General features: G+C 47.3%; 1 protein-coding gene across 3 annotated transcripts in view; it reads left to right on the forward strand.

The window, feature by feature from the left end:
- Positions 1-26,551, forward strand: part of PRKCE (protein kinase C epsilon) — a 483,491-nt gene that overhangs the window by 162,927 nt on the left and 294,013 nt on the right. For all 3 annotated transcript variants that reach the window (XM_036262555.1, XM_036262554.1, XM_036262556.1), the window contains one exon: positions 10,870-10,933. In XM_036262555.1, the coding sequence (XP_036118448.1) occupies positions 10,870-10,933 (64 nt within the window). The remainder of the gene's footprint in view (positions 1-10,869; positions 10,934-26,551) is intronic.

Here is a 26,551-nt window from a genome sequence, read left to right on the forward strand (position 1 = left end):
CAACACTGATACGCTGTCAGTTCATAGTCTAACTGGAAAGATGGGGGTGTTGCGGGAGAGGCAGGCAGAGGATGGGAGGACTGGAAGCACTAATGTCCTCTACTTAGAACATGGAGGGTCAGGGGATACTCTCTACCGTTCATGGAACAAGACATTGATATTTTGGATTGTTCTTTTGAAGTTGTAGAGAATAACAGAGAAGGAACTGAGAATTGTGATGTATGATTACTTTATGGAGGGGGAAAGTGGAGGGAGGTGGTGAATGAACTAAATCTTCATCTATCACATCAGCAAGGTGAGAGAGAATGTCTAAAATAAGAAATAAGGAAATTAAGCTGTGGACTTTTTATTTAGGGACATGGCAGTGGCCACCAGGAAAATCTAAATAGAAATGATTAAAATTGGCTCCCTCTGGGGAATCATGGGGCAGGGGACTGTTGCTTCTCATGTAAGTTCACATGTGGTCTTTTATTTTTTGAAACTGAACATATTATCATACTTAGTTTTGTTTGTATTTTAATAAGCAAATAGCACAGAAATACATAATATAAAAACAACTTTGGCTAATTTTATAGGCAAAATAAAAGAAAAAAATCAGAAAATCAGTCTTTAATTTTATTTCTTTGCTTTTTTGAAGTAAATGATTTTGAAATTGATTATGATTGTGATTTTGAAATTGATTATGATTCTGAAATTTCATGCTACTATGATTTTTATAAAAGTGTTCTTTTTCGCCCTGGCCGGTTTGGCTCAGGGGTTGGAGCGTCAGCCTGCGGACCAGAGAGTCCCAGGTTTGGTTCCCGCTAGGGGCACGTACCAAAAAAAAAAAAAAAGAAAGTGTTCTTTTTCTCATACAACATAGTCCCAAAAATATATGATAGAAGTAGTGGCACACAGGACTTGACATACATAAAAATCACCATGCAGCAGTCTCCCCCGCGGGGCATGTATTCCGCACAGTCGGATACCCTGCAGTCTGTTTGTGTCTCATTGTCTGAGCCTTCTAACTGTTCTGCTGTGATTTGGTGTGCCTTCAACCAAGAGCTTCAGGAGGACAGTGAAGGAGTTTTACTTTCTTCTTCTTCTTTTATTTCTTTATAAAAATTATTAAAATTTTTTTTTCTCTTTATTGATTTTAGAGAGAGAGGAAGGGAGAAGGAGAGAGAGATAAAAACATCGATGAGAAAGAACATCGATTGGCCATCTCTTGCATGCTCTGCACTGGGTGGGGATCGGGCCCACAACCTGGGCATGTGACCTGACTGGGAATCGAACCGGCGACCTCGTATGGGTCGATGCTCAACCAGTGAACCACACCAGCCGGGCTCTTCTTCATCTTTTAAAATAAGAGTTTATTTGAGCCAAACTGATGGCATATTCTGGGGAACAAGATCTCAAACCCTCCTGAGAATAACAGGTTTTAAATTTTTATTTTTAATTTTTTCAATTACAAGTGACATTAAGTATTATTTCGTATTAGTTTTTGGTGTATAGCATAGTGGTTAGACAGTAATATACTTTACAAAATGTTTGCCCTGATATTTCTAGTACCCACCTGGTAGCATACACGGTTTTACAATGTTATTGACTAGATGATTGTTCTTGTGTCCAAGAAGCAGCTTTGTCATAGTGCACACAGTGTGAGCTCCTTGAACAACTCACAACGTGTTCTTTCCACACCATGTCCTTGAGTTTATGCATTTGCTGGACAGCCTGCCAGGCCCCAAGGTAACAGGACTTTGGGTTCAGCATTGGGGAGCCCTGGTTTAATCCAGGCTCCTCTTCAAGCTACGGGAATGTGGGCAAGTTACTTAAATCCCAAAGCCTCAGTTTTCTCATCCCTAAAATGGTTAAGGATACTGCCTCCCTCACCCAGAGAACACATGTAAAGTGCTTGGTGAAGGGTGTTCATTGGGGTTGTGACTATTATTAAGAACAAAATAAGTCTCTCTTCTTGAGGAGCTCCAAGTGATGAATAACACTTACCATGTCTAGATTTTGAAGGGAGTCAGGAACTGAGTATCTTCGTGAGCAGCCATTAATGGAAGGTCCTGCAAGGCTGTAATAAATCAGAGACAGCAAAGTTCCTGGTCTGAAGATACTTTTTCTGGTTCACACCCCTGAGCTCCTCTGTTCCACGTGGGTCCATTCAGTTTCACTTGGCGTCTCTAGTGATTACCTGCTTTGTGCCCAGCCATCGATCGGGAACTGCAGAACTCCCAAAAGGAGCACATGGCTCTGCCCTGCAGGTGCGCACTGTCTGGACAGGAAATGACAATAATGACCAGACAGCTTACATCTATAGGAAGCTAGCTGTGTGCCAGGCATAGCTCCAAGTGCTTAAATTAAACCATCTCATTTTTTAAAAAAAATTCTTACCCGAGTATATTTTTCCATTAATTTTCAGATAGAGTGGATGGGAGAAAGTGAGGGAGGGAGAGGGGGAGAGAGAGAGAGAGAGAGAGAGAGAGCGAGGGGGAGAGAGAGAGAAACATTGATGTGAGAGAGACACATTGATTGGTTGCCTCCCACACAGCCCCAACCAGGGCCGGGATCGAACCACAACCGAGGTACATGCCCTTGACCGGGGATTGAACCCGCAACTCTGGTCTGAGGGCCGACGCTGTAACCACAGAGCCAAACCGGCCAGAGCTAAACCATCTCATGTAATCCTCCTAACACTGTGAGGCAGGTGCCACTGACATTCCCCATGTATAGATGAGGAAATCAAAGCAAGGGCCACCCACCTTGTCACAGGCGGAGCTGGGATTTGAACCTAAGTAGGCTAGCTTCAGAGCCCTGAACCTTAGTCACTGCAATGTATTGGCTTAAAGAAATAGGAAACGTAGAATAAAACATATACATACAAACACACCCAGTGAGCGAGACCACTGCAAAGCAAAGTGCCAAGAGCAGATTGGCAGTGGGTATTTCTCACTTCACAGCACTGGCGGCAAGTGGCTGCATTTCTGCAGTTTGCACTCGCCGCCTCCTCCTAGGTGGGATACACAGTCATGCACTCTCATTTCCCTGAAAGGAGATAGAAGAAGTATCCTGTGACCGGGCGATGCTTTGCAAACCATCACACACCCTCAGTCTGAGGTGTGGCACCTCTGGGTGTTTTCTCAGCTGGGAAAGCACTTGTACACAGTATGTGTTTCAGCCGCCCCTCATCACAGGCAGCCGGTCTCTGGGTCTGTTTCTGAGCCCGTTGAACAGAAGAAGCAGGTTTACTCCATTTGTGGCCTGCGGAGAGCTGAGATCTGTGACACAGGCCTCCTGCCAGCCAACTGGACTTTCCCATGGAGATGATGGCTCCGACTGGTTCCTGTGACCTGGCTTCGGGGGATGGGGAGGTTCTGTGTCAGCCAGTTTGGAGGATGTGTCTGCTAACTGAAGCAAGCTGCTCTCTGGGGGATTGGGAGTTAGAAATAGCTAGCAAAATAACAAAACAAAAAAACCAGGCATTGACTTACATTTTGTTACACGCTAACTCAAGAACATAACATTAAAAAAATCAAATGGTCTGAAAAAGTATAAAGAATAAGCCCCTTTTCTGATTTCTGGTTGCCCAATCCTGAGACAACCCCTGTTTCCTATTGACTAAGACCCCTAGAGATGATGTCTATGGAACAAGTATGCGAAAGAGAGAGTGTGTGTACACCCATGTACACACCCATTGTATTCACACGATGACCTCGTGTAGTAGATGCATTGCCTCTTACCTCCACCACTTACCCTATCCCAGAGACTGTCCATTGAGATATTTTCTTTCTCTTTGTAGGGCTTGCTTAGTGATCTACCAAATGTGCCATGATTTATTTACGCAGTGCCCTCTTCACGGATATTTAGGATCTTAAGGTCATTCAAAGCCATCCCAGAGCATTTGGTCTAATTAATTGTCTTGTTTTGTATACGAGGAAATTATGATCTACACACAATAAGACAGATTTAAATAATTCCGCAGGATCTCAAACCTACATATTGGATGTGTTTTTTTTTTTTGCTATTATTGTATTTTGATCACAGAAGCCAGGAGAAGGTAGCCGTGCCTGTGAGTGTGTTTTGCACATGGGGGTGGGTGTGTAAATGTGCGCCTACACAGGGAGGTGTACCTTCTGTTGTGTGACAGATGTATTCTTGAGAAACTCTGAATGAATCCTTTACTTTTAAAAAATGGAATATGAAATTTTAATTGCCCTGAGGGTGGGAAGATGATTTGTTATTTAAAGGAAAATTGTGGGGCAATCCTTATGTGAAATGATGGCAATTTTTTCCTTTTTCAAAAACGACTTCATTGAGGTATAATTTACATGCAGAAAAGTGCATCTATTTTAAGAGTGTGGCTTGATGTGGTTTGACAAAGGTATACATTCATGTAGCCACCATCCAGTCAACACATAGGACACTTCCATCTCCCCCCAAAGTTCCTCTGGACCTCTTTGTTGTTGTAGTTTCTTATTTTTCATAGGGCGCATACTTTAGTGTTGTAAAATACAATCCCGGCAGAATCATTCACTGATCCTCTGTGCCTCTTTGCTTTCAGTTCCCACCTCCACCTGCAGGAGGTCACCGATATGCTTTTTGTCATTATAGGTTTATTTTGCCTATTCCAGAACATCATAGACGTGGTATCTGTTTCTGTTGCGTGTATCAGCAGTTCATTCTTTATTGCTGTGTCATATGGATGCAGCTTGATTTGCATATTCAGTTACCTGTTGTTGGATGTTTGGGTTGTCTTCAGTATATAGCTGTTAAGAATGAAGCTGCTGCCCTGGCCGGTTTGGCTCAGCGGTTAGAGCGTCGGCCTGCGGTCTGGAGAGACCCGGGTTCGGTTCCCGCTAAGGGCATGTACCTTGGTTGCAGTTTGTCCCCGGCCCTGGTTGGTCGTGCGGGTGGCAGCCACTCGATGTGTCCCTTCACGTCGATGTTTCTCACTCTCTCTCCCTTCCTCTCTCTCCCTCCCATTCTATCTGTACCAAAAATGGAAAAAATATCCTCGGGTGAAGATAAAAAAAAAAAAAGAATGAAGCTGCTAAAAACATTTGTGTATAGGTGGATGGCTTCCCAAGTCAATCATCTTTATAATTCAGTTGTGGAGATTTAGTTTCAAATCAGGCTATCCATCCATTGAACCAATTTGTCTAAATATGTATTGAATTCTTCCCGGGTGCTGGACAGAAGCGCTGTACACTAAAGCCTGAATAATATTTTGGCACTGCCGTGAGAGAAAAAGAAACAATTTTTCCCTTATTTTATGAAAGTCAGTGCTATTGGAAGCCTGTTATAAGAGTGGAACCTTAAAAGATTTATTTACATGTGCCACCTCTGCTTTTCACCCAGTTACTGCACTCTACCAGTAGGGCTGGGAGCAAACTCCTCCTCCAAGGAAGAGTCTTGAATTTAACTTCAAAATCTGCACCCAGTAGCTGCCCATGTAGTGCCTTCACGTGTTTTGTTTTCCAAAAGCAGAAGCTGGCAGGATGCCTGCTGCATGGACTCCTGCTCTGTCCAGCCTGCCTCTCCATGCCAGGCACCTCTGGTGACTGTAGCGTGCCCAAGGAGCCTCCAGGGGAGAATGGCCAGCAGCAGAGGGGTGCAGGACTTGGGCGGCGGGGAAAGGAGCTCGGAGTCTTCTCTCCTCTTCTCCCTTGTACCTCCTCTTTCCTCACTCCCCACCCTTCCCCAAGTAAAAAAGAAATAGTCTGTTGTTTAAGACTTAACTGGAACAATGTGAGCAGTGTAAGTCTCTCTTCCTCCTCCTCCTCCTTTCTGGATCTATCTTTTTCTGACCCACTCCCTACTTTGGCTTCTTTCTAGGCCCGTGTGTCTGACAACAGATGGAAAAGGAAGTGAAACTCAGACTGGGCATGTGTGACCTCTGCGGGCTGTTGTGTTGCCTCGAGGTCCCAGTGAAAGCTGAGCGTATGGTTAAGAGGAAGCTTGACTGTGAATTTTTGACCTCCTTTGCCTCGAACTCGATCATACCCAAAACAGGCATGTAGATTCCCCACAGGGACACGCCACAGTAACACTTACGCCAGCTGCTCAGTGTTGCAACCTTGGGGGGTGCTGGCCCAGTGGTCGGGGTTCCCCTTGGGCAGTTGTGCTGTGGTTGCAGAAGTACTGGACTGAGTTAGGAGTTGAGAGTGCCTCTCACCTCCTAGCTGCCCCAGCTCAGGGGACTCATTCAGTTGAATGGTGCCCCCTGGAGCAGGGCCGTGGTGTGCTGTCAGTAGTCACGCTGTGTTGGCTGGTTATCTTCCTTAACCTCAGTGTTCTCATACATAGAGTGGTGCTAGTAATACTTGTTATCTTACAGGAATTCATAAAATAATGCGTGAAAGGCCTTGTGAATGGTCAGACACCACCCCCCAAAAAGTGCCTATGAGTCTGCTTTTCAGAGATTTCTTTTTCATGGGTCTGTAGATGGTCTGGGCTCTTTCCCCATTGCCTGTTCTTAACTCAGATGAGCGGAGCTCTGTGTATGCCCAGACCTTCCCCAGGGCTGGAGGGCAGGCTGGGGGAGGCATTGTTCGGCCCTAAACCGACCTGGTGGGAAGCCAGTCAGTCGCACCTGAGAAGGAGGAGGAGGAGGAGGAGGAGGAGGAGGAGGAGGAGGAGGAGGAGCCCGCAGAGGCTTAGAGGAAGGAGAACCACAGGGCTGGGTTGTCCCGAAGGCTTCGTGCACCAGGCAGGGCTGGAGTCAGGAGTTCCATCAAGGTCATCTCTCCTGCGTGCTCTGGGCCCTGGGTGGGAATCCAGCTTAAAGCGCTCAAAACCCTAGTGTTTCCACTGAAAAGCAGGGAATACTACTGGCTTCACAGGATAGTAAATGAACTAATGCTGGTAAAGCACCGGACACAGTGTCTGAGGCCTAGTAGGAGCTCAGTCCACACATGGTCACCCTCCCCTCCTCTTCTCAGGAGCAGCTCCTGGCCCTCTGATGGCCAGGGATAGAGCCTTTCCAGCCCCCGGGACTGCACACAAAACCTCCACCTGATTCTTTATTTGATATTCACGACAGCACTGTAAAGTCATTAGGTGTCCTGGAATAGCATGTAACAATATTAACTTTGGGCAAGAAAGAGCCTTTCTGTTGTTGTTGGGGGAAAGTTTGATAGAGTGGAAAGAACACTGGCCCAAGAGGCAGATTTGAAGACTGGATTTTTTTTATAACAACAGCACCAACAATTACTGAGTATTTCATGCCAGGTCTCATGCTAAACACGTTACCTAGTTATCTCAGTGAGCATCATGACAGCCCAAATGACACAAGACCTGTTATTAACTCCATTTCATGGAGGAGCATTCTGGGGCGCAGAGAGGGTGGTTGCTTGCTTCAGGCCCCAAAGCCAGGAAGTTCACGCTCCACGAGCCGAGGGTCTCTGGAGTGCCAAGTGCTTTGCATGTATGTCTCATGGAGTTTTCAGAGCAAAGCATTTCACAGATGAAGTGATTGAGGCCAAGGCTCAGGGAGAGTAAATAATTGCCCGAGTTGGTAAGTGACATAACTGGGATCAGCCCTGGTCTGACCCCAAAGACTGTGTCTCCCCCACTGTTCTACTGCCTTACTTCCGGCCTCAGCTGGAGTCTGAAAGAGAATCACAGTCAAGGGAACAGAGAGAGTAGCTGGGAAGACTCATCAAGTAAAGGTATGAGGTTCAAGGAGATTTGATAAATAGGGTTGCATCAGGGAGAATTGGGAGGGACCCGGAGGGCAGAAGAAGGTGCTTAGAACTAACCCTGGCATGGGTTGGGAGGAGGGAGGAGACCTTCTTTTATGTAGTGCCAGCTGCCTGGTGGCGATGCCCGCCGACAGCTTGCAGGGGCTGCTTGGGGCTGGGCACCTACATCGCTTCGTTGTCTGGGCCTCATAATTGTGAGCAGAATCTGTGGTTAAACCCGTTTGGCCACGAAGTTGCACCGCACTTCCACCACCTTGTGTGTCTGATAGGCCGCAGTCACCCACGGTGAGGTCGCCACAGCCCCGACGGAGTTCCAGGGCCCTGTCGGCCGCCTGGGGCCCGGCCAGCGCTCTGCGGCCATCTGCCCAGCCTGCAGAGCTCTCTGTTGCTCTTGGCATGTTTAATAGCTTAATTTCTATTTCTCCGTTTGGAAGTGCAGCTCCTCGGCTGCACGGACGCCGCCGTGGGTGCTAAAGCGGTTTCTGATTGCTATCTTGAATGTTAATATCCTAATACATTTTATCGTCAATGACCTGTCCCCCCTGTCACAAGTTCTCATTCCCCTTTTGCAAAGATAGGCACACTGCCTGCCTTCGGATCGGCCTCAAAGCCCATCCATTCCGCTTGCTGCTTCCTCCCTGCGTTTCACAGATAGCATTGTAGTTCGCCAGTGAAGTCCACAGTTGTGGGAAATCTCTGACTTAGAGGATATGAGAAAGCATTTCATTTTGCCGGAGGGGTTTAATAGGGATGATCTAATCTCTAAAAGGCATACATTATTTGAATTCCATGCTTTTGGACAAGGGGGCCCCTGGTATTTTTGAAATGGGGCAGGGACGGGATCCTGCTTTGGCTCTGATCCGCAGACCGCTGTTGGTTTTCCCGTTTGTAATTCAGTGCAGGGGCCGGGTGGGGAGGGTGGGGGCTGGGTAGGAGTGGTGAGGGTGCTGGAGAACCTCTTCTTTACTCAAGGCTGAAATCACAGACAGAAGGGGTGGGGACAGTCATCTCAGGGCGTCTCCAGTTTGTCATTCGGCTCCCATCTGGGTATCAGTCTCGAGGTCCCGGGTAAATGGCTCCTGTGGAGCGATCTGAGAGCCCCAGCACCCCTCGCCCCCGCCCCACCCCCCTGCCACACCCTTCCCTGACGGAGCACCTGAGCTGCCACCAAGCGCCTCTCCTAGGAGGCGTTGACGACCCTGTTGATGAAAGTGAATTTTGAGGGAAACCTTGAGCATTCTCAACCATGAGAGGCCACGAGTGGGAATGAAGTGGGGCTCGTGGACGGCTTGGGAACCTGGGCTGTGGGTGGACTGAGACTGGGGGCGGGAGCTGGGGCGTGTCAGTCCAAGCTGAGCGGTTTACCTCTCGGGGAACGTGTGCTGCTCGGGGCACGACGGCCTCATTTCCCTCTCACCTCATTTGAATGTCTCTCTGATAGCTACCGCCACCTGCCTGCCTTCCCACCAGGGCAGGACCCGTGGAGGCTCAGATGGTCCCAGAACAGGCCCTGGAAGTTCTGAGCCTAGAGCCTTTCCCCAGTCCCTCACAGGTGCATTGGGGATCTCCTGACAAGCAGACATTGACCTAAGCAGTAGGGATGCAAATGTGTTTCTCTGCCCTGTCTAGCAGAGGGGATAGGCATGGACCATGGAGGGCAGTTGAATAGGAACCGTGGTTAAGATGTGCATGTGTACTGTGGGAACGCACGTGAGCAATAACTACGCCTTATTGGGGCTATCTGGGAGGACTTCAGAGAGGAGGTGATAATCGACCTTGACCTTAAAGGAGGAGGACGCATTCACCAGAAGGACCTTTCCTAAGTCGCACGTGCTAAGTGTTAGCCTGCTCTTTGCAGGAGACAGTGAAAAAGAGAAGGAGGGGCGGTAGTTCCAGCCGGCAGGAAATTCACAGCTTGTCGGGGAGACAAGCCTGGCACATATAAGCCAATTAAAGACCTACGGAGAAAGATGGGATTATGGGGGCGGGGGTAGGCAACTGGGAGCCTTTGGTGACCCTGGGTTTCCAGAGTCAGTACTCTGTCACGGAGGACACAGTTTCTGTAAGGATAGCTCAGACCTTGCAAAGATATGTCAACTACCAAGAGGCCCTGCCCCTCTGACTTTTCTTCCCTCTTATGATCTCATCAGCCGGGCTCTGTATTGAGTATAGTTAGCTGGGTTTGGAGGTGGGGAGAGGAAGTGCGGGGGAGTGGAGAAGGTCAATGGTAAAGACTTGAGCAATAGTGCCTCTCTCTTTACAACGCGGGTAGCATCTGGAGTTTGCAAAAACGCCTGTGCCAACACACAGCCTGAGCTGGGGGCCCCTCAGTCTCGCACAGACACCGTGGGCGTTCCTAGCCTTTGCCTATGTGCGGACTTCCACTCTGAACGCCTTCCCTCTCTCACCTTCACGGAGTCTCCCAGACGCCCCTCCGCATTGATCTCAGGCTCGCCAGATCCTGGCGATTCTCTGTCCCTCATCAGTAAGCTGGGCTCAGCGGGTTCTCTGATTCTGAACTCCCCAGCGAGACTGCAAACGCTCTGCGAGCAGGAGCGGCGTCTCATGCTCCTTAGTCCCTCCGTGAGCGGTCTGTACAGTGTGAAGGACGTAGTCTCTACACAGTTCGGACAGAATCTCAGCACTGCCACCCCTTTGGAACGTGGAGTACAGTGTCCTTACCTGTACAGTGGGGTAGCACAGAGTTTCTCAACCCCGACACTGTTGGCTCTGTGGGCTGGGTCAGTCTTTGTTGTGAGGACTGTCCTGTGTGCTGTAGAAGTTTGGTCGCGTCCCTGGCCTCTGCCTCGTGCGTGCTGGTAGCAGGACTCCCTCCCCAGTCCTGGCCGTCAAAAATGTCTCCTGGTATTTTTATGTCCCCCAAATGGTCCCAGTGTCAAGTGTCCCTTGTACAGCGAATCCCTTCCAGGGAGAACCTCTGGGATGACCTACCTGTTGGGTATGCATCAGACCTAGAACGGCACCCAGACACCATGGGCAGTCTGTAACTGGCTTCTCCCGCCCTTGTTCCCAGTTTGCCGGGCACTCGACACTTTGCAGGTGGATGCACTGAATGGAGCTGTGACTCTAGGCTTTAGCAACTTGGGGTAGAACTACCATGGAACTCTTGGGTTGTCCCCACAATGTACTAACAGAGCCATTGTCATTTTCTTAATTGCAGATTGATCTGGAGCCAGAAGGCAGAGTGTATGTGATCATCGATCTTTCGGGGTCGTCGGGTGAAGGTAGGAGAGAGTGATCTCAGCCTTGTTCTCTTCCACTGGCCCTTCGTCTTCCGGGCTCTCCCTTCCCTCCTTGACTGGGACATTTACAGTGACATTTAATTAATTGGCACATTTTAAAGGAAGAGGTTATTTTGAAGATGATTATGCCTGTGTACCAAAAGAGACCAGCCATCTGTTAACTTTGATGGAGCAGAGGGAGGCTTTGCGACTTAGCAAGTGAGGCCAATAAAACAGGCGTATCTGTGCGCTGGTGCACCAGGCAGCTTGGGGGGTGCCCGAGGCTCCCAGGGGGTTTGTGTGTGTGGTGGGAAGGAAGTAAAACCAGTTGGTCTAACGGTATTCAGAAATAAAACAAATTAGGTGTCACATTTCAGAATCTTATTTCTGTAGAGTTTTTATAGAAGTGTGACTTTTTTTTTTAACCCGTTCCTTATGCTGGGGAAAGCCCTGCTCTTAGATAGTGGGGTGAGGGACCGTCTGCCCCCACTGGCTGATTACACAGGGTGGAGATGTTCTCAGATAGTTGGATTTTTCTTTCTTCTTTTTACACCCTCCTGTGGGTTCTGTCTGTGGCCCCTTCGTACCGTTCAGAGCTTGTAGGTTGGAGAGGACCGAGCAGTCAGGGTAAAAGGAAGACCAGACAGTAAAACCTTGGCCACACAGGAACGGGGAGCTGATGGCTGACTTGGGTTCTAGGCAGGTTGGGAATTAAGACTGAATTTAGTTATCGGGACCATCTTTCTTCTCGTCTCTGTGGGCAGGGGGATGGAATAGTTGGTTTTAGCATCGGAAAGATTGGAAGACCGAGGCTGGTTCCTCTTGGCACTGAGCACAAATGGGGTTTAGGGCCTGTGGCCCAAAGGGAAGGAAAAAGCTCGTTTAGGTCCTGACTGGTAGACTTGGGCCTTTTACAGCATCTCCCCTGAGAACTGGGGATTGCAAGCACAAAGTCACAACCCCACACGGCCTCCCCTACTTCAGGGAGACAGCTTTCGTCCAAGGTTCAGTAATGGGAGGAAAGATTCTGTGAGCAGATTCCGGAGCTGGTCAATGGTGCCTGTGGCGTGGCGCCTGACGACTTCCGCGGGCCGATCCAGTCACCCACTTTCAGCAGGCGTTCAGGATAGTTTGTAACTACGTGCATGGGGGCTCACCACAGACTTTGGTTCTCTTTTCACCACAGTTATTTGGCATGGGTTTGAAACTTTAAACATCCTTCGGAAGTTGGTCTCTCACATTTTCTGCCCTTTGTTACAGTTACATTTGGTGTTTCCCACTCTGCTTCTCCACAGTCGGCTCTCAACAGCCCAGCACAGAATCTGTTGTAGAAGATTTGGGGACTCAGCAATATTTAGTGTGACATGTTTAAGATGTACAAAGGGGCCTAAAGAATGATAAAGCGGGCACCAGTATGCCCACCACCCAGGTTAAGAAGTCAAGTACCCAATAAGGTGAAGCCTTGCATTGCTTTGAACAAAACGTGGTTCCCAAGCCCAGCAGACATAAAGATACATCTTTTCCATCCATGGCTGGGAATGTGCATATGCAGAGGGCTGACTTGAATTATATGGGAATTTTTATTTTAATTCTCACCCAAGGATACTTTTCCATTTATCTTCAGATAGAGTAGGAGGGAGAGAGGGACGGGGGAGGGGAAAGAGAGAGAGAGAGACAGAGACAGAGACAGAGACAGAGACAGAGAGACAGAGAGAGACCGGAATTGAACCTGCGACTCTTTGGTCCATGGGCCGTTGCCCTAACTGCTGAGCCAAACCGGCCAGGGCTATGTGGGGATTTTTTGACTACACAAGTGGTTGGTGCCCCTGACCCTTTTTGTTCAAGGGTCAACTATACAGATACACGTCGTTTTATTGCACGTTGCTTCATTGTGCTCCACAGATGTTGCCTTTTTTTTTTTTCTTTTTTAAACAAATTGAAGGAAGGACCCTCCACCAGCAAAAAGATTACAGCTCACTTTATTGAGATGGTCTGAAGCAAATTCAAGATACCTCCGAGGTATGCCTGTATAGAGTGGTCTCCTAATTCTAGACACTGGTGAAAAATTTGATGAACAAAATCCATCCACTTTCTTCCTTACACAATCAATATGGAATGAGATAATTAATTAAATATGTATTTCCTGTGCCAAGGTGCTGGGCAACCAATGAGAGGCTGGGATTTTATTTTTTCTTTAAAAAGATTAATGACTTGCAAAATGATAGAAGATGTCCTTTTTTTCTGCATTAGATGGAAAGAATATGAACAAATGAGTGAATCGATAAATTGCTTTTCTTCTTGCTTCTATGACTTTTTGTATGTGAATGGCCAACACAATTTTTATTGCGCTGAATTCTTAGTCTACTTTAAAAAAAATCTCTTTTGCTCTGGCTGGTTTGGCTCAGCGGTTAGAGCGTTGGCCTGTGGTCCAGAGAGACCCGGGTTCGGTTCCCGCTAAGGGCACTTACCTCAGTTGCAGTTTGTCCCCGGCCCTGGTTGGTCATGCAGGTGGCAGACACTCGATGTGTCCCTTTCACATCGATGTTTCTCTCTCTCTCTCTTCCTCTCGCTCCCTCCCACTCTATCTGAACAAAAAATGGAAAAATGTCCTCGGGTGAGGATAAAAATAAAAATCTCTTTTATCTAAAAAAAAAAAAAGGAGTTTATTTCAGAATGCTGACCCATGCCAGATTCTGTCAAGTGCTGGCTTGTGTTGCTCTGGAGAAAAGAGAAACCTTTCTGTCTTCTTTCCTTGCTGTTGGTGGATTTGGGATTCTTTCCGGTGGCAGGAAGGGCTTCCCGCAAGCTCTTCCCGGAAGCTGGTCTTGTGCTCTGTGTTCCACGTCGTTGTCCCAGACCTGCTGCTGGGACTCTGAGGACTCTGGTCCAGGGGCCGCTTGGTTTTCGGAAGGGTTGGGAGGGCGAGGAGAGGAGCGAAGGATGAGTCGCCGGCACATTGTTACCTACACTGCACGAGAAGGGTCCAGTGTGAACACGGCTGTCACAGCTGGTCCGTGGGCAGATTCTTGTCTAAGTCCCTTTCTTTAGTGAGAATTCCCGACTCTGTATTCCACAAAAGGAAGAAAAGAGTTGAAAGGAAGCAGAGCTGATGTTTTCACCACTCTGTTATTCTGCCATCAAGCATCCCTTCAGGGGCTCTGGTCCTGGTGCATCAAGGAAGAAACATATCTTCACAGAATTTGCAATGAACTTTACGACACGTGCCAGTACCGAAGAGCTGAGAGAAAGGTGTGGGGGTGAGGTGGTGTGAGTACACCCCCTTCTCTTAGGACGTGCCAAAGGGTCCTTCCTCTGGCTAACACACCGTGGAGAGCCTGGCTGCTGACGTCTGCTGGAGCTGGAGCTAATGTGATTTCGAACCGTCTAATAACATTGCACTGCTCGCATGTCCTGTGCAGTTCGCCATAATGGGATTTGACCCGTGTGTGCTTTGTCTAAACCAGGCAACCCAGCCCCAGATGGAAGGGGTCAGGCTGGATGACAGTTAAGGTCATTTCCGGTCATGTGATTTTGTCCTTCGGTGTAATTTGAATAGACGTCTATCCGAGCTCAAGGCCAAGGGCTGGCTAATATCTGTGGCAGGTAGAAGGGGTTGAAAGAAAGGGCCTCTGTTGGCAGCTACTGTGTGAGGCACTTTCTCTACATCGTCCCAAGTAGCAAACCCTCTTGGAATGCTCGTGTGTGACCCTCCAGTCTCGGGTGCCTCTTAGTGTTTTGCTTTTATCGTCAATAAGAACCATATGGCTCCTGGTAAACAAGGCAATAGAGGCTCACGAGAGACTTAAGTCGGAGCATGATCAGCCCAGGTACCAGAAGCATAAACAGCCAGGTAGTTCTCAAATGAGCCAACTCTTGCCTCCTGCTGTGCATTATGTTAGTATTTCTTCCCTTTTTGTGACATAACTTGTATATTATTTCCACCCTTTATAATAATAGGACAATGCACCCTGATAGGCAGGCTCCCAAAGGAGGGGCGATCAGTCTGACCTGGGGTTTTCTAGGTGTTTCTTTTTTTCTTTTATCCTCACCCGAGGATATTTTTCCATTTTTTGTACAGATAGAGTGGGAGGGAGAGAGAGGAAGGGAGAGAGAGAGAGAGAAACATCGACGTGAAGGGACACATCGAGTGGCTGCCACCCGCACGACCAACCAGGGCCGGGGACAAACCGCATCCGAAGTACATGCCCTTAGCGGGAACCGAACCTGGGTCTCTCCGGACCGCAGGCCGACGCTCTAACCACTGAGCCAAACTGGCCAGGGCTTCTAGGTGTTTCTTGACCTGCCTTCCACCTAGGTGTAGTGCTCACCTGGGAGAGTTCTTCAGAGTCTAAACCAACAGAAAACAAGAAGTAGGCCTTACTGGTATGTTCAGATCACCAAACTGTTTCTCCAATGAGATGAAGAAGATGCAAAATAATTTGAATGAATTTTACGACACACACATCACGAATAATGCCGTCAGTCAGGTTGGGGAGAGAGTGCACGTTGTGGAAGCAGAAGGCGAGGAGCAGGGGGCAGGATCCACCCCTCCCCCTCTTCTTGCAGCCACGGGCAAGAGAAAGCATCGGCCTCCTCTCTGGAACCGGCAGCAGGTAGAGTGGGAGAGCATCGGAGTCCACGAATCTGGATTTAAATCCTAGCTCCAGGGCTTACTGGTGCAGAGCTTCAGATTTCTCAGCCACGAATGGGGATAATAATACCTCGGAGAGGCATGGTGTACGATAGGGCCGCTATAAGAACAGTGCCTGGGCACAGTGCCCTCATATACAGGAGATGCTCAGTAAATGCCCAAAGGTCCTGGAGACCCGAGGGCAGGGAGGCAGGGATAGCTGTAACCCGGTGCCCATGAAGGAGTGGCAGGTTCAGAGAAGCAGAGAAATGGTTTGAGGGCAGCTTTCTGACTCTGGGTGTGCCTGCTAAGGGTCCAAGAGCAGAGCAAGGTGACAGAAGGGTGATACAGACCGATACATCGGCAGGGCTCTGATTGCTGTCTGCACTGTCTGAACATGCCACAGTACTGCCCCATTCTCTCTCCCTCTGGCTCTCCCCTCCTTCCATCCCTCGCTTTCTTCCCCATCCTTCCCCTTCCCCCAGCGAGGTATTTCCCAGAATACACTCTCTAGCTTGTTTGTGTCCTGTGGCCCATAATGTCAGAAACTTCTCCTTGTCAGAGCCTGGGCTTTGGCTTCTCTGCTGGGTGCAGACAGCACATGTGTTCCCCATACTCTCCCTGGCCCTGGGTAAAACCCTTCGTCTATGCGAAGACTGTTATTAAATTTCTCTTCTTCAGGCTGAATCAATCAAACCCCTTAACCTTTCTGAAGGGGTAGTTTAGAAATCTCAACTCATCTGTACGGCTCTCTTTTGAACCTTTCAAATGGCACAGACAGACATGATCAAACCAGCTTTGCTCCATTCTGAAATGATAATGTGTGTAGATCAAGTGCCTGACAGTGTGACCTCCGTGTGGGAGGCGGTGGCATTCAGAGGTCAAGTGATGTGCCTGAGGCCACAAGGTTGATTGCCTGGCTGTGTTGGGTCCAGTCCCCAGGCTGGGATCCAGTGCCCTGCTCTGCACCATGGCCCAATGATGAGTGTGCTAACATGGCAAAGACTTCCTGCTCCTTTTTTATTCTTTCATTTTTAAATGTTAGTTCTTTTCTCTAGCAAGCTTTTTACAGAACTATAAAGCTAAAGTTATTAGCTCTCAACCCAAAGGTGACTCAGAGAGTCTCATTCATAAATAAGCAGACCTCGTTTTCACTCTCTTGGCAATGAAAATGCTGTTGGTCCCAGTTCAGGGACGGCAGCTCCTTCTCAGGCTCTCTGTAAGGGGGATGCGTAAGGAAGTATTGGTCTGCAGCTAGACCTGCCCCAACTCCCTGCTGCTTAGTCATCTTTCTTACATGTGCCCATGGCAAGCGCTGGAGAGCTGCCTTCAGGATTAAACTGGATGGGGAGGACTTCTGGAGACTCCGCCTCAGCCAGTGGGCAGTTTCTATCTAGATAACATCTCCCAGATCCCAGGGTCCCACTGAAGCATCAGTTGATAATTTTACCTTTTCCTTTAGAATCTCCATTATTGAAGCCACTGCCTTCTGGTCATCCGCTTGTGAGAAAGAACCACTTATTGAAATGAACAAGAGTCGCCCATGCACTTTAATCAATGTGCCCAGCTTGGTGCTTGTCCTGGGAGTAGGAAATGGGAAATGGGAGGGAAGTGGAAAATGAGAGGTGGGATTCACGAGAAGGCGTGGCCTCGCCTTCAGAAGCTTGCCCTTGGATTAGGGATCCAGAATGTGCAGGACGAACGCACTAGAGAACAATGCAAGGCAGTGTCACGTTAAGTGCTCAGTTGGGTGTTACCAAGAGTTCTTTAAACGGGAATACATTGGGGCTGGAATAACTCAGGAAAACTTCAAGGAAGAAGCAGGGCTTGGGCTGAAAAGGAAGAGAGAGGTAGACTGGATTGACGGGGAAGACGTTGGGAGGCCATTCAGAGCAGAGGGGATCATGTCATCACTGTCGAAGACAGCTTTGACACTCTTATTTTTAGATAAGGCTGGATAGACATGATACACGAGAGAGATGCCATTTGTATTCTCTAGGAGCTTTCAAACAAAGCCAGTCCGCAGTGTTGCAGACAGAAATTGTCATGCTATGCTAACAAGAAAATGAAATGTCTTAAACGATTAAGCCGTGTTTGAAGGGAGAGCAGTTTCTCTGGGTGTGTTTTCATGGTCAAGGCCTCCCATCCACCTTGGCCCCAAAGAAGGAGGGATGTTCTAGGTCAAGTGTGGTCAAGTGTGGGACTTAGAGTAGAGCACGTGTTATAAGTATGGGACGTAGGTGATCAGAAGGTCATGCCCAGGTACAGACCATCCCTTGGTGGTCTTTTTCACAGTCTCTCTTTTCTCCCGTAGCAACCCCATGGAACCACTCTACCACCTCAGCATTCTCTCCATCCAGCCTTTCCAGCTAGGGCCCTGGCACGAAGCCCCGATACTCCCACTCTTTCTCTTTTCAAGTTCTGTTCAGTCTCTAATGAGAAACATTGCTTGTGAGGTCAGAGAGAGTCTTCACCTTCCCAAACAGCAGACTTCAAAGTCAGATGCCAGCCCCGAGATGCTGATAGGTCTCCCTCCGGTGTGGTGCCTTCGGCAATGACATCCTGGTCTGGCTCACCCCACAGGCTCCCCAGACATGAATGGACATGTGGGGTTCTCCAGGAGCATATGGAGAGAGACAGCCTTGGTGCTTGATAAGAGTGAAAATAACAAAATCCAGATGTTCAAAAACATTGATCTTGCAAAGTATACCCCACATTTCCACTCTCCCCCCGCCCCTCCAGCATGACTGGTTGCTGCTGATCCTCAGACTCAGGCTGTGGGTCCCTAGTCTCCAGATTTTTGGCTTCATCTTGTCCTGATGAGATAAATGTGTGTTCCTAGAAGTGACCATATGCACCAGATGTGACCGGAGGAGTCAGCTTAAAAGCAATGAGCACCAAACCCCATCAAGGGGTTTATAATGTCACAAAGAGACAATGCTAAAATGCTAGATGAGAAATAAGCCAAGAAATCCTCATTTCCTTCCAAACAGGCTCTAGATGTCCAGCAGTTCCTCTGAAATGAATCATCCATGGTTAACAACACCAAATGGCAACCATTAGCGGAGGAAAGACAATCAAATCCTGAGTGTTTGGAGAGCAGAGCTCTTTAGGATCACTCCTCAAGCCCCCGTCCCCTGCCATTACGGAAGAGTAAATGTGTATTTGCTGTTGTCTTGTGTGCCTGTTCTACTGATGAAGTAATTGAGGAAGGAATAGTCATGTTGCAGAAATAAACATATAGAAAGTGTGGGTTTATAATAGATCCTTAGTCAAGAAGTGAGCCCTGTTTCCTGGCATGGCTTCCAATTCAGTCTCAGTTGTCTTGCTATATATCATTTCTGTGTCTTTTCAAGAAGATCGTTTTGGGAAATTCATGTTTGCAGCTCAGATCATACTGGGTCAAAGTGGCCTGTAATTTAATCATTTACCGTTGTTGATATCCTCGTGATTTGGCTTAAAACAAAAGGGCATTTCCATTCATCTAACCTGATTTAGAGAGTTGTCTTTTAGGACCAATTACTTTATTCTTTTATCCAGTTGAAATTGGCCTGTGTTGACAGTCTTATTGATTTTCCTTATTACCCAGCTTTGTTGAAACATTCAATTTTCACAATCAAGTGCATTCACCATCGTATTCGTGCTGCCAACACGGGGGCTTTTATCTTCCTCCTTTGCTGTAAACCGTTGGTGTGAGGTTGAGGGGCCCGTGAAAGTGTGTGCATTTGCCTATGCACACACAATTGAGAATGAATGTCTCTGAATCACCTGTTCTGTCTCTTCTTCAGCCTCATTTTCTTCATTGGAAACATCGCTTATTTGCTTGTCTGAGATATACTGGAAGTATAGAGCTAATGAGCATGGTGTGTGCTGTCACGTAGCTGTGCCCTTACAGAACGCAGTAGACCAGTAAACACAACACAGTGATGGGTTTCAGCTGTTGGTAGAACAAGGTGCAGTGGGACCACCGAGGGGGCTCTCCCTGGAGTAGGGAGTCTATAACTGTCGTCCATCAACACGTCCCTGGGTCCTCGTCTGTTCCCCTCGGCAGCCCTGAAAGGCAGATAACAACAGGTAACCCCTTTCCTTCGGTGAGGAGACAGAGCCACTGTCCACTGCAGATACGTCCGACTAGAAGATAAAATAAAGGCAGACTAGAACTGAATTTACCAAATTTGAACTTTTCAGAAATACCCCTGATATGTATATTCATTTATTCAACATATAGCGATTGGGCATCTATGCCAGTTACTCTTTTCAGTGCCGAGGGCACAGAAGCAAACAATAGAAACAGAAATCTCTGCCCTGTGGGCCATCCGTTCTAGTGGACGTGCCGGGGTGTGTAGGGTTCCCGGCAGGCGTGCATAACACACCGTGGATGAGTGTTTTTCTGCGGAAGGGAAAGGGTGAATTTAGAAAGGAAGGAACCTCTATTGTCAATGCCTGTAGTCTTGTTTTTCTTTCCCATGTATGTGTGTGAGCTAGTAAAACAATTACTTAGAAATTTTGAAAAAAATTTAATTAGGTGGGAATGTGACCGTTCCCGTACACACAGTGACAGTGACTTGCTCGTGGCCAGAGGCTGTGGCAGACTCCAGAAGAGCTTGTCAGAGAGGAATAACCCATCAAATCCACAGAATCACACAGCTCATGACAGAGAACTCTAAGAATAACGCTCCACAGTGCTCCACAGACGCCTTGAATTTGTAATGGGACATGCAGAAATTAGGGACTGTGCCTGTCACTCAGGACTGAATGCTCCCATATGGAGAGGCAGGTAGCCAGGTAGCTGGACTCCCCCGAGTGGGTGCTGCGTGGATGGTGCATGAAGAGCATTTATTCCGGGGACCCGCTTGCCTCTGAGTGCCTAGGCCTGCCGCTGCGAGGGTCACATCTGTCCGGGTGGACCGTCCCACGGTGGTGTTCACTGGCACCGTTTGGGTCCCGCTGCGACTTGTCCCAAGCTTGGTCATCTCCACAGAACGAGTGGCTTCGCCAGCTGGGGTACCTTCTGCCCAGCTAAGCAGGGCAAACCAGCTGCCAGTGGGCTCTTCCTACTCTCCAGGTGCTCAGTGCCTGTTTCTGACATTGAATTTAATCGTGACTAGTTCAGTAGCCTCTATACTTTTAGTCCTTTTGGAGTTTTCAGGAAGAGTGAACTCAGGGGAAGTTAAGTTCACTTTCAGGTGTGTACCTATATGTTATTGGGACTAAGATTTTGTAGACACCTGCATTGTAGTTCCTGCTCCTCAATTAGCTAATTGCTTGGTTTACTGATTAATTGAGCAAATATATACTAAGAATCTGTTGTGCGCCAGGCACCATGCTAAGAGATGGAGGAACACAGATGAAAAAGACGAGGCCCTGCCCCCTAGGAGATCCCAAGCTAGGACATGTCAGCAACAAGTCATCTACGTCACTTGGGCCTCAGTGGCTTCCTCTGCACACGGAGAGGGTGTGGGACTAAGGAGCCCTTCTCGCTTTCTAATTGAGTCACACACAAGAGGAGTGTGCACACAGACACCTGGAAGGGGGAAATGGGAGAGAACAACATTTTTAAACAGAAGTCTCTGTTTAAGCGTAAATGAATCTGCCAGGCAGGTTTTAATGTCCTGTTCTACTGATGGGGAAAATGAGGCTTAAAGAGTTGAAGGCTGTGAACCACCTAGGATCCTGTGAAAATGCAGAATCTTACTCAGTGGGCTGGGCGGGGCCTGAGACTCTGCATTTCTCACCAGCCGCCGGGAGATGCCCTGCTGCTGGTCCCTGGCCAGCACTTTGAATAGCAAGAGCCTACAGAGCTGGTATTTCCCTCGAACCCGAACCGTGCTGAGCAGCACCAGTTTCTACTTGGTTGCAAATTGAGAGGGAAATCTAATGATTTCTCCCTTCCCCAAATTCCAGCCATTTAGTTCATCTCAAAGTCAGTACCTTTGGATCCTTTTCTGTTTAGTATCTTTTGCTTCCCCAGTCTCCTTGCTTCTGGGAAAGGGGTTGAGAAGGTACTCGGTCTTACGGAGGGCGGGCAAGGCCCAGGCCTCGGTTTTCCAGTCCCGACTTGAATTGTCCGCAGAAGGTCAGAATGGATAGCAGTAATAATGTTTTTCAGCGAGGAGAACAAGAACCTACTTAAACTAGGAAGACAGAAAAGCAACCAGTCAGGATATTGGATTTTTTGTTTTTGTGTTTATTTTTCTATAAATACCCTCAAGTATTGAGTGGTGCTTAAATTTGATCACACTGTGCTAATTTTCTCCTGGTTCCTAGGACTTTAATTAAAATAACTCACCCAGGGACCTTGCTAGAACTTACCTGTGTGTGATCCTCCTCTGAGTGGGCAAGTTGCACCTGCTTTTAGCGACTGGGGACATGCAGAGGGAGTTTAGGACGAGGTGCTGGGTACACAGGAGGGGCAGACTTTTTACTTGTTGGATACATGAATGCACGGCTAAATGAAATAACAGGGAAAAGTGTCGCTTTGAGAGGAAACTCTTAAGATGAACAAGGTGTTTGGCCTGACTTTGCTTTGCATAAGCAGGCGTCTCACGTTCCAGTGCACATACGGCCAGTTTCACGGGTGTGCGTGGGCCTGGATGTTTAAGCTTTATGTGTGCCTGGTACTCAGAGCCTCCCCACATGCCAAGTCTCCAGTTATAATGCCCTGTCCCTTCTCTGTTTATTCAGCTACTTCTTTACTCCTTCAGAATTTGATTGCAAGTTTGCCTCCTCCTGGGGCCTTCTCACATTGGCCCGCCCGCCCCCGCCTGCCGGCCATGACACTGTATCTGTTCCGTAATCTCCTGTCTTTTCGTGCAGTCACGTTCTCATATATTTATATTGTACCTATAGCTAGAGTCCTGGTTGTACCCTGCCCATCCCCCACAGGCCATTCAAGGGCAGAGGTTTCTGTAAAATGGGCGCAGAGCTGAGAGCTGGCCCAGCACCTGCGAGGCCGCTGGCTGGCTCACTACCTAGCACTGCTGAGCCGGGAGCACTGTCCTGCGGTTAAGGTTGCACAAAGCCGGACTGGGAACGAAGGCCGTCTCTGAACTTGGACCAAGCCCCTGGGAGCCTTGATTACTGCAGGGCCTCGCTAGTGCTGGGTACAAGGCTCCAGGTAGTAACACCGCATCCAGTATTAAATAGTTCATTGGTGAGGTGTAATGGAAGTAACCCCCCTTTTAAATCAGAAGCTTGGATTCTGTTCCTGGCCCTGCTACTAACCAGCCAATTGAAGGTGAACAAATCATTGGGTGCTTCTAGCCCTCATCTGGACTGTATTGACAGCCTCTGAAGATGCTTTGATTCGGTGAATGCTCAGCCTTTCAGATGCTCAGAGTGAAGACTGTCTGAACACAGCTGTAAGTCAATGAGGTTTCCTAGTCTCTGCTTATACGTACAACAGGGGGCCAGACTCAGCCATCCTCAGCACAGGATCCGCAGTACTGGGTGGGACATGGTAGGTATTTGAAGAGCTTAAAATGTGACCAAGTAAAAGAGGGAGAGGACGTATCCTGTGGCCCTTAGGGCGGTTCTAGGACCACAGGAGGAGCAGTTAATAGGGAGGCAGCTTTAAGCTTAGTTTAGTATATGGAACAAGCCTCTGATAGACAGAGCTCATTAGAAGTTTAATACATTTGAACAGTAGGTAGGGAGAGCTCCATCTCTGGGGGTAAACAAACAGAGACTGTTTTAAATTATTATAGAAAAGATTCTTCTAATGATCCGAAGATCTAAATATTTGTAACAGACAACTTCCATCAGTATACAAATGGAGGATAATAAGGCAAATGTTTATTTCATTTACAATGTTTTATTAAAAAAATCCAAGGCCCAGATTGTAAAAAAGGTAGAAAAGAGTGTATGAAATAATGGGAAGAAGGACTAAGTTGCATCTTAGCATGTAGTTACAGAATAGTTATATTTCTTGAAATTCAGGCAGAAATGGAAATGTTAAAACTTGCATCTGTGTCCAAAGAACGAGGGACGGTCTTGTTTGAATGGACCCTAAATGTGAGCCACTCTTGTGAAGACTGAGTGGTGACATCCTTTGTAATATCAGCGTTAAACCTCTCTCATGTGGGTATGCAGGTGGGTTCACTCGAAGAATGTCCATCAGTGTGTGTCTGCGAAGAGGCCCACGTTGGGGGGAAGAAGGCAGGCTCCCGATTTTAGGGGAGACAGTTTTGTCATGCTGTCCATGCCGGCATGAGGGGAGGGTTTTCTCCTCAAACTTAGGAAACTTTGCACAGGAGCTACAGAAATAGGAAGTAACAGGGTGAGGTAGGGCACCAGGAAGGTGGTCGACTCCTCCCCCTCACATTGACCTACCTTTTGTCTGATGCTTGAAATAGTATCTTCAGAGTTTTCACATTAATGGTGGTTGAAGCTCTTAATGCTTATCAAAGAGCTAACTGTTCCCTCAAAAACAAAAACAAAAAGGGACCAACCCTTTCAGAGAGATGGAAACCTAAGCCTGACTTGACTCTCCTGGTGCCCAAAGGGCCAGCAGCTAGGTTTGTAGGCAGGCCCCCCCTTCACCTGGTGCTTTCTGAAAGCTGTCTGAAGGTCAAAGGCATGGACTTCGAATGACTGAATTAAATGCTATAATGCAGGATTTGATTCCCAGAGATCTAAAATGTTATGAACTCACCAATTATGTCGGGCTGTTTAGACACTGTCTTTGGTGATAGTTCCAGCATCTTTCCCCCACGTTGTCCTCCGGGCAGCCTGTCCGTCTGCCGAAGTGCTGGGAGGGCTCAGCAGCCCCCTGAGCACCCCTCACAGATTTACTGCATTAGACTCTATTCTCAGAAGTGGAAACACAGCATCTTACCACAAGGGCCCATGTTTTCATCCCCCCCCTTACTCATCCTTTTTGTTTAGCAAAAAGGGGCAGGAGGCAATACAGTATTCAGACCCTTGCACAGACCCTTACTTGAGACTAACTCTGTAAAGTCAAGGGCGGTGTCTGCTTTGGTCTCTGCTGTGCCTTCATGGTCTAAGACAGTGCAGGATGCGCAGTGAGGAGGGCATGTTTGATCCATGAATTAATGAGCGGCTGCTGTCCAGGTAAGGGTGGCGAAGGTGTGTTGGTGGCTTGGCAAGCAGACAGCTCTGCTGTGGCATGTTATGGCCAGCTCATGGCTGAGCATCCATGTGTGTTGTTTAGAGGCTAAACATATGAAAGTCAGGAACCGCCTGTAATAGGTGGGTTTGAGGTCACCAGGGTTGTTAGCAGAGCAGCTGGAGCCTGGAAGACAGACTTCACCTGCTTAATTACAGATGTCCACTAGCGACTCGACCTCTCCCTGGCTGTAATTACAGCCCTGGTATCCACTACACTGCCAGGCCAACTACAAACACCTAGCTCTGCCTGCACAGGGAACATTTTGCTCTTATTTTTATTCTTTTCAAACATAAATCAAACCAGGGTCCTTTTGACTTAGCAGTTACTTCCTATATGGCATGAGGCCTTCCCTGGGTTTCCTTGTCTTAGAAAACAAACAAACGATCATTTCTTCGACTTCGGAAAGAAATATCCTCTGTGATTTGTTTCCCTTGAATCAACCTGTCCTTTGGGATTGATTTAAACCGGCCTTACTCTCCCTCCCTTCCACTGTTTTTAATGTGAAATTATATCATTATTTGTCATGAGTCATATGTACCTATGATCCTGATTCAGAACAACAACAAAAAAAACACATTTCTGGTGCCTTTGCAGCCCTCTGGGCCCCTCCGCTGGTCTTGTCTTCATCCTTTCTTCCCCAAAGGTAACTATACTATTCTGAATTTTATGTTATTTCCTTGAATTTCTTTGTGATTTTACCATCTATATGTATTTTTTTTAGTATATATCATTTTGCTTTCACCTACTTCTTAGCTTTATTTAAATAGTCTCATCAATTCATGCAACATTATACTTTTAAGATTCATCCATATTAATGTGTGGCTGTGGTTTCTTTCATTTTTATGGCTGTCTATTATTCCATTACATTACTATATCAAAATTTACTTACCTGTTCTCCTATTTATAAACATCCGGGTGGTTTTCAAGTTTTTACTGTTATAGACAATACTGTATCCTGGGACACACATCTATCGTTTCTTTAGGTTGTTGACTTAGTTGTGGAACTGATGGTCCAATATGTATGTGTATGTTCAACTTAACTAGGTAATGATAAACTGTTTCCCAAAGTGACTGTACCATCTGATGCTCCCTGTACAGACATACTTGCAATTTCCAAATGCTTTATACCTTCGTGCGTACTTGGTATTATAAGACTTTTAAGTTTCTACCAGTATGATGGGTGATATGTCAGTATAGTTCTAATTTGTATTTCTCTGGTTATTAATAATACTGATAATCTTTTCATGTATCTACAGGTGTTTGATCTTTCCTGAAAAAATATATGTTCATTCCTTTTATGCACTTTTCTATTATGCTTTTGTCTACAGAGGCAGTTAGGTTTGTTGCAAATAGCTTCCCCTAATTTGTGGCTAATATTTTCATTTTCTGTGTGGTCATCTAATAAACAGACATTGAAGGAATGAAACTTGTGGGCCTTGAACAGATCATTTCACCTGTTTGAGCTTCTGTTTCTGCTCAACTAAGTGCGCACACTGGTGCATCCCCTACAGACTCAGCGGCGCGGGATGGCAAGGTGGCCGGTGGGCACGAAGGACAGATATAAAGTCTAATTTTCTTCCTACGTTCTCATACTGCCTCCATTTTTACACTATAACATACTTTCTGGGGATATTTTGTTGTTGTTGAGCTGCCAATTTTATTATGCTGGGTACCTTTTGAAGTTATTTATTTGTTCACTTATTATCTGTTTGTCTCTCTAGGATGTAAGCGCCAGGAGGCAAGCATCCTTGCATAGAAAAATCATTTTACCATGGCATTCCTGGCAGCTTGGAATGGTTCCTGGTACAGAGCAGATGGTCAATAAATATTTGTTCAGTGAGTGACTGAACCAATGGTGTTA

The sequence above is a fragment of the Molossus molossus genome, unplaced genomic scaffold, assembly GCF_014108415.1.
Source record: "Molossus molossus isolate mMolMol1 unplaced genomic scaffold, mMolMol1.p scaffold_m16_p_15, whole genome shotgun sequence".
Lineage (NCBI taxonomy): Eukaryota > Metazoa > Chordata > Mammalia > Chiroptera > Molossidae > Molossus > Molossus molossus.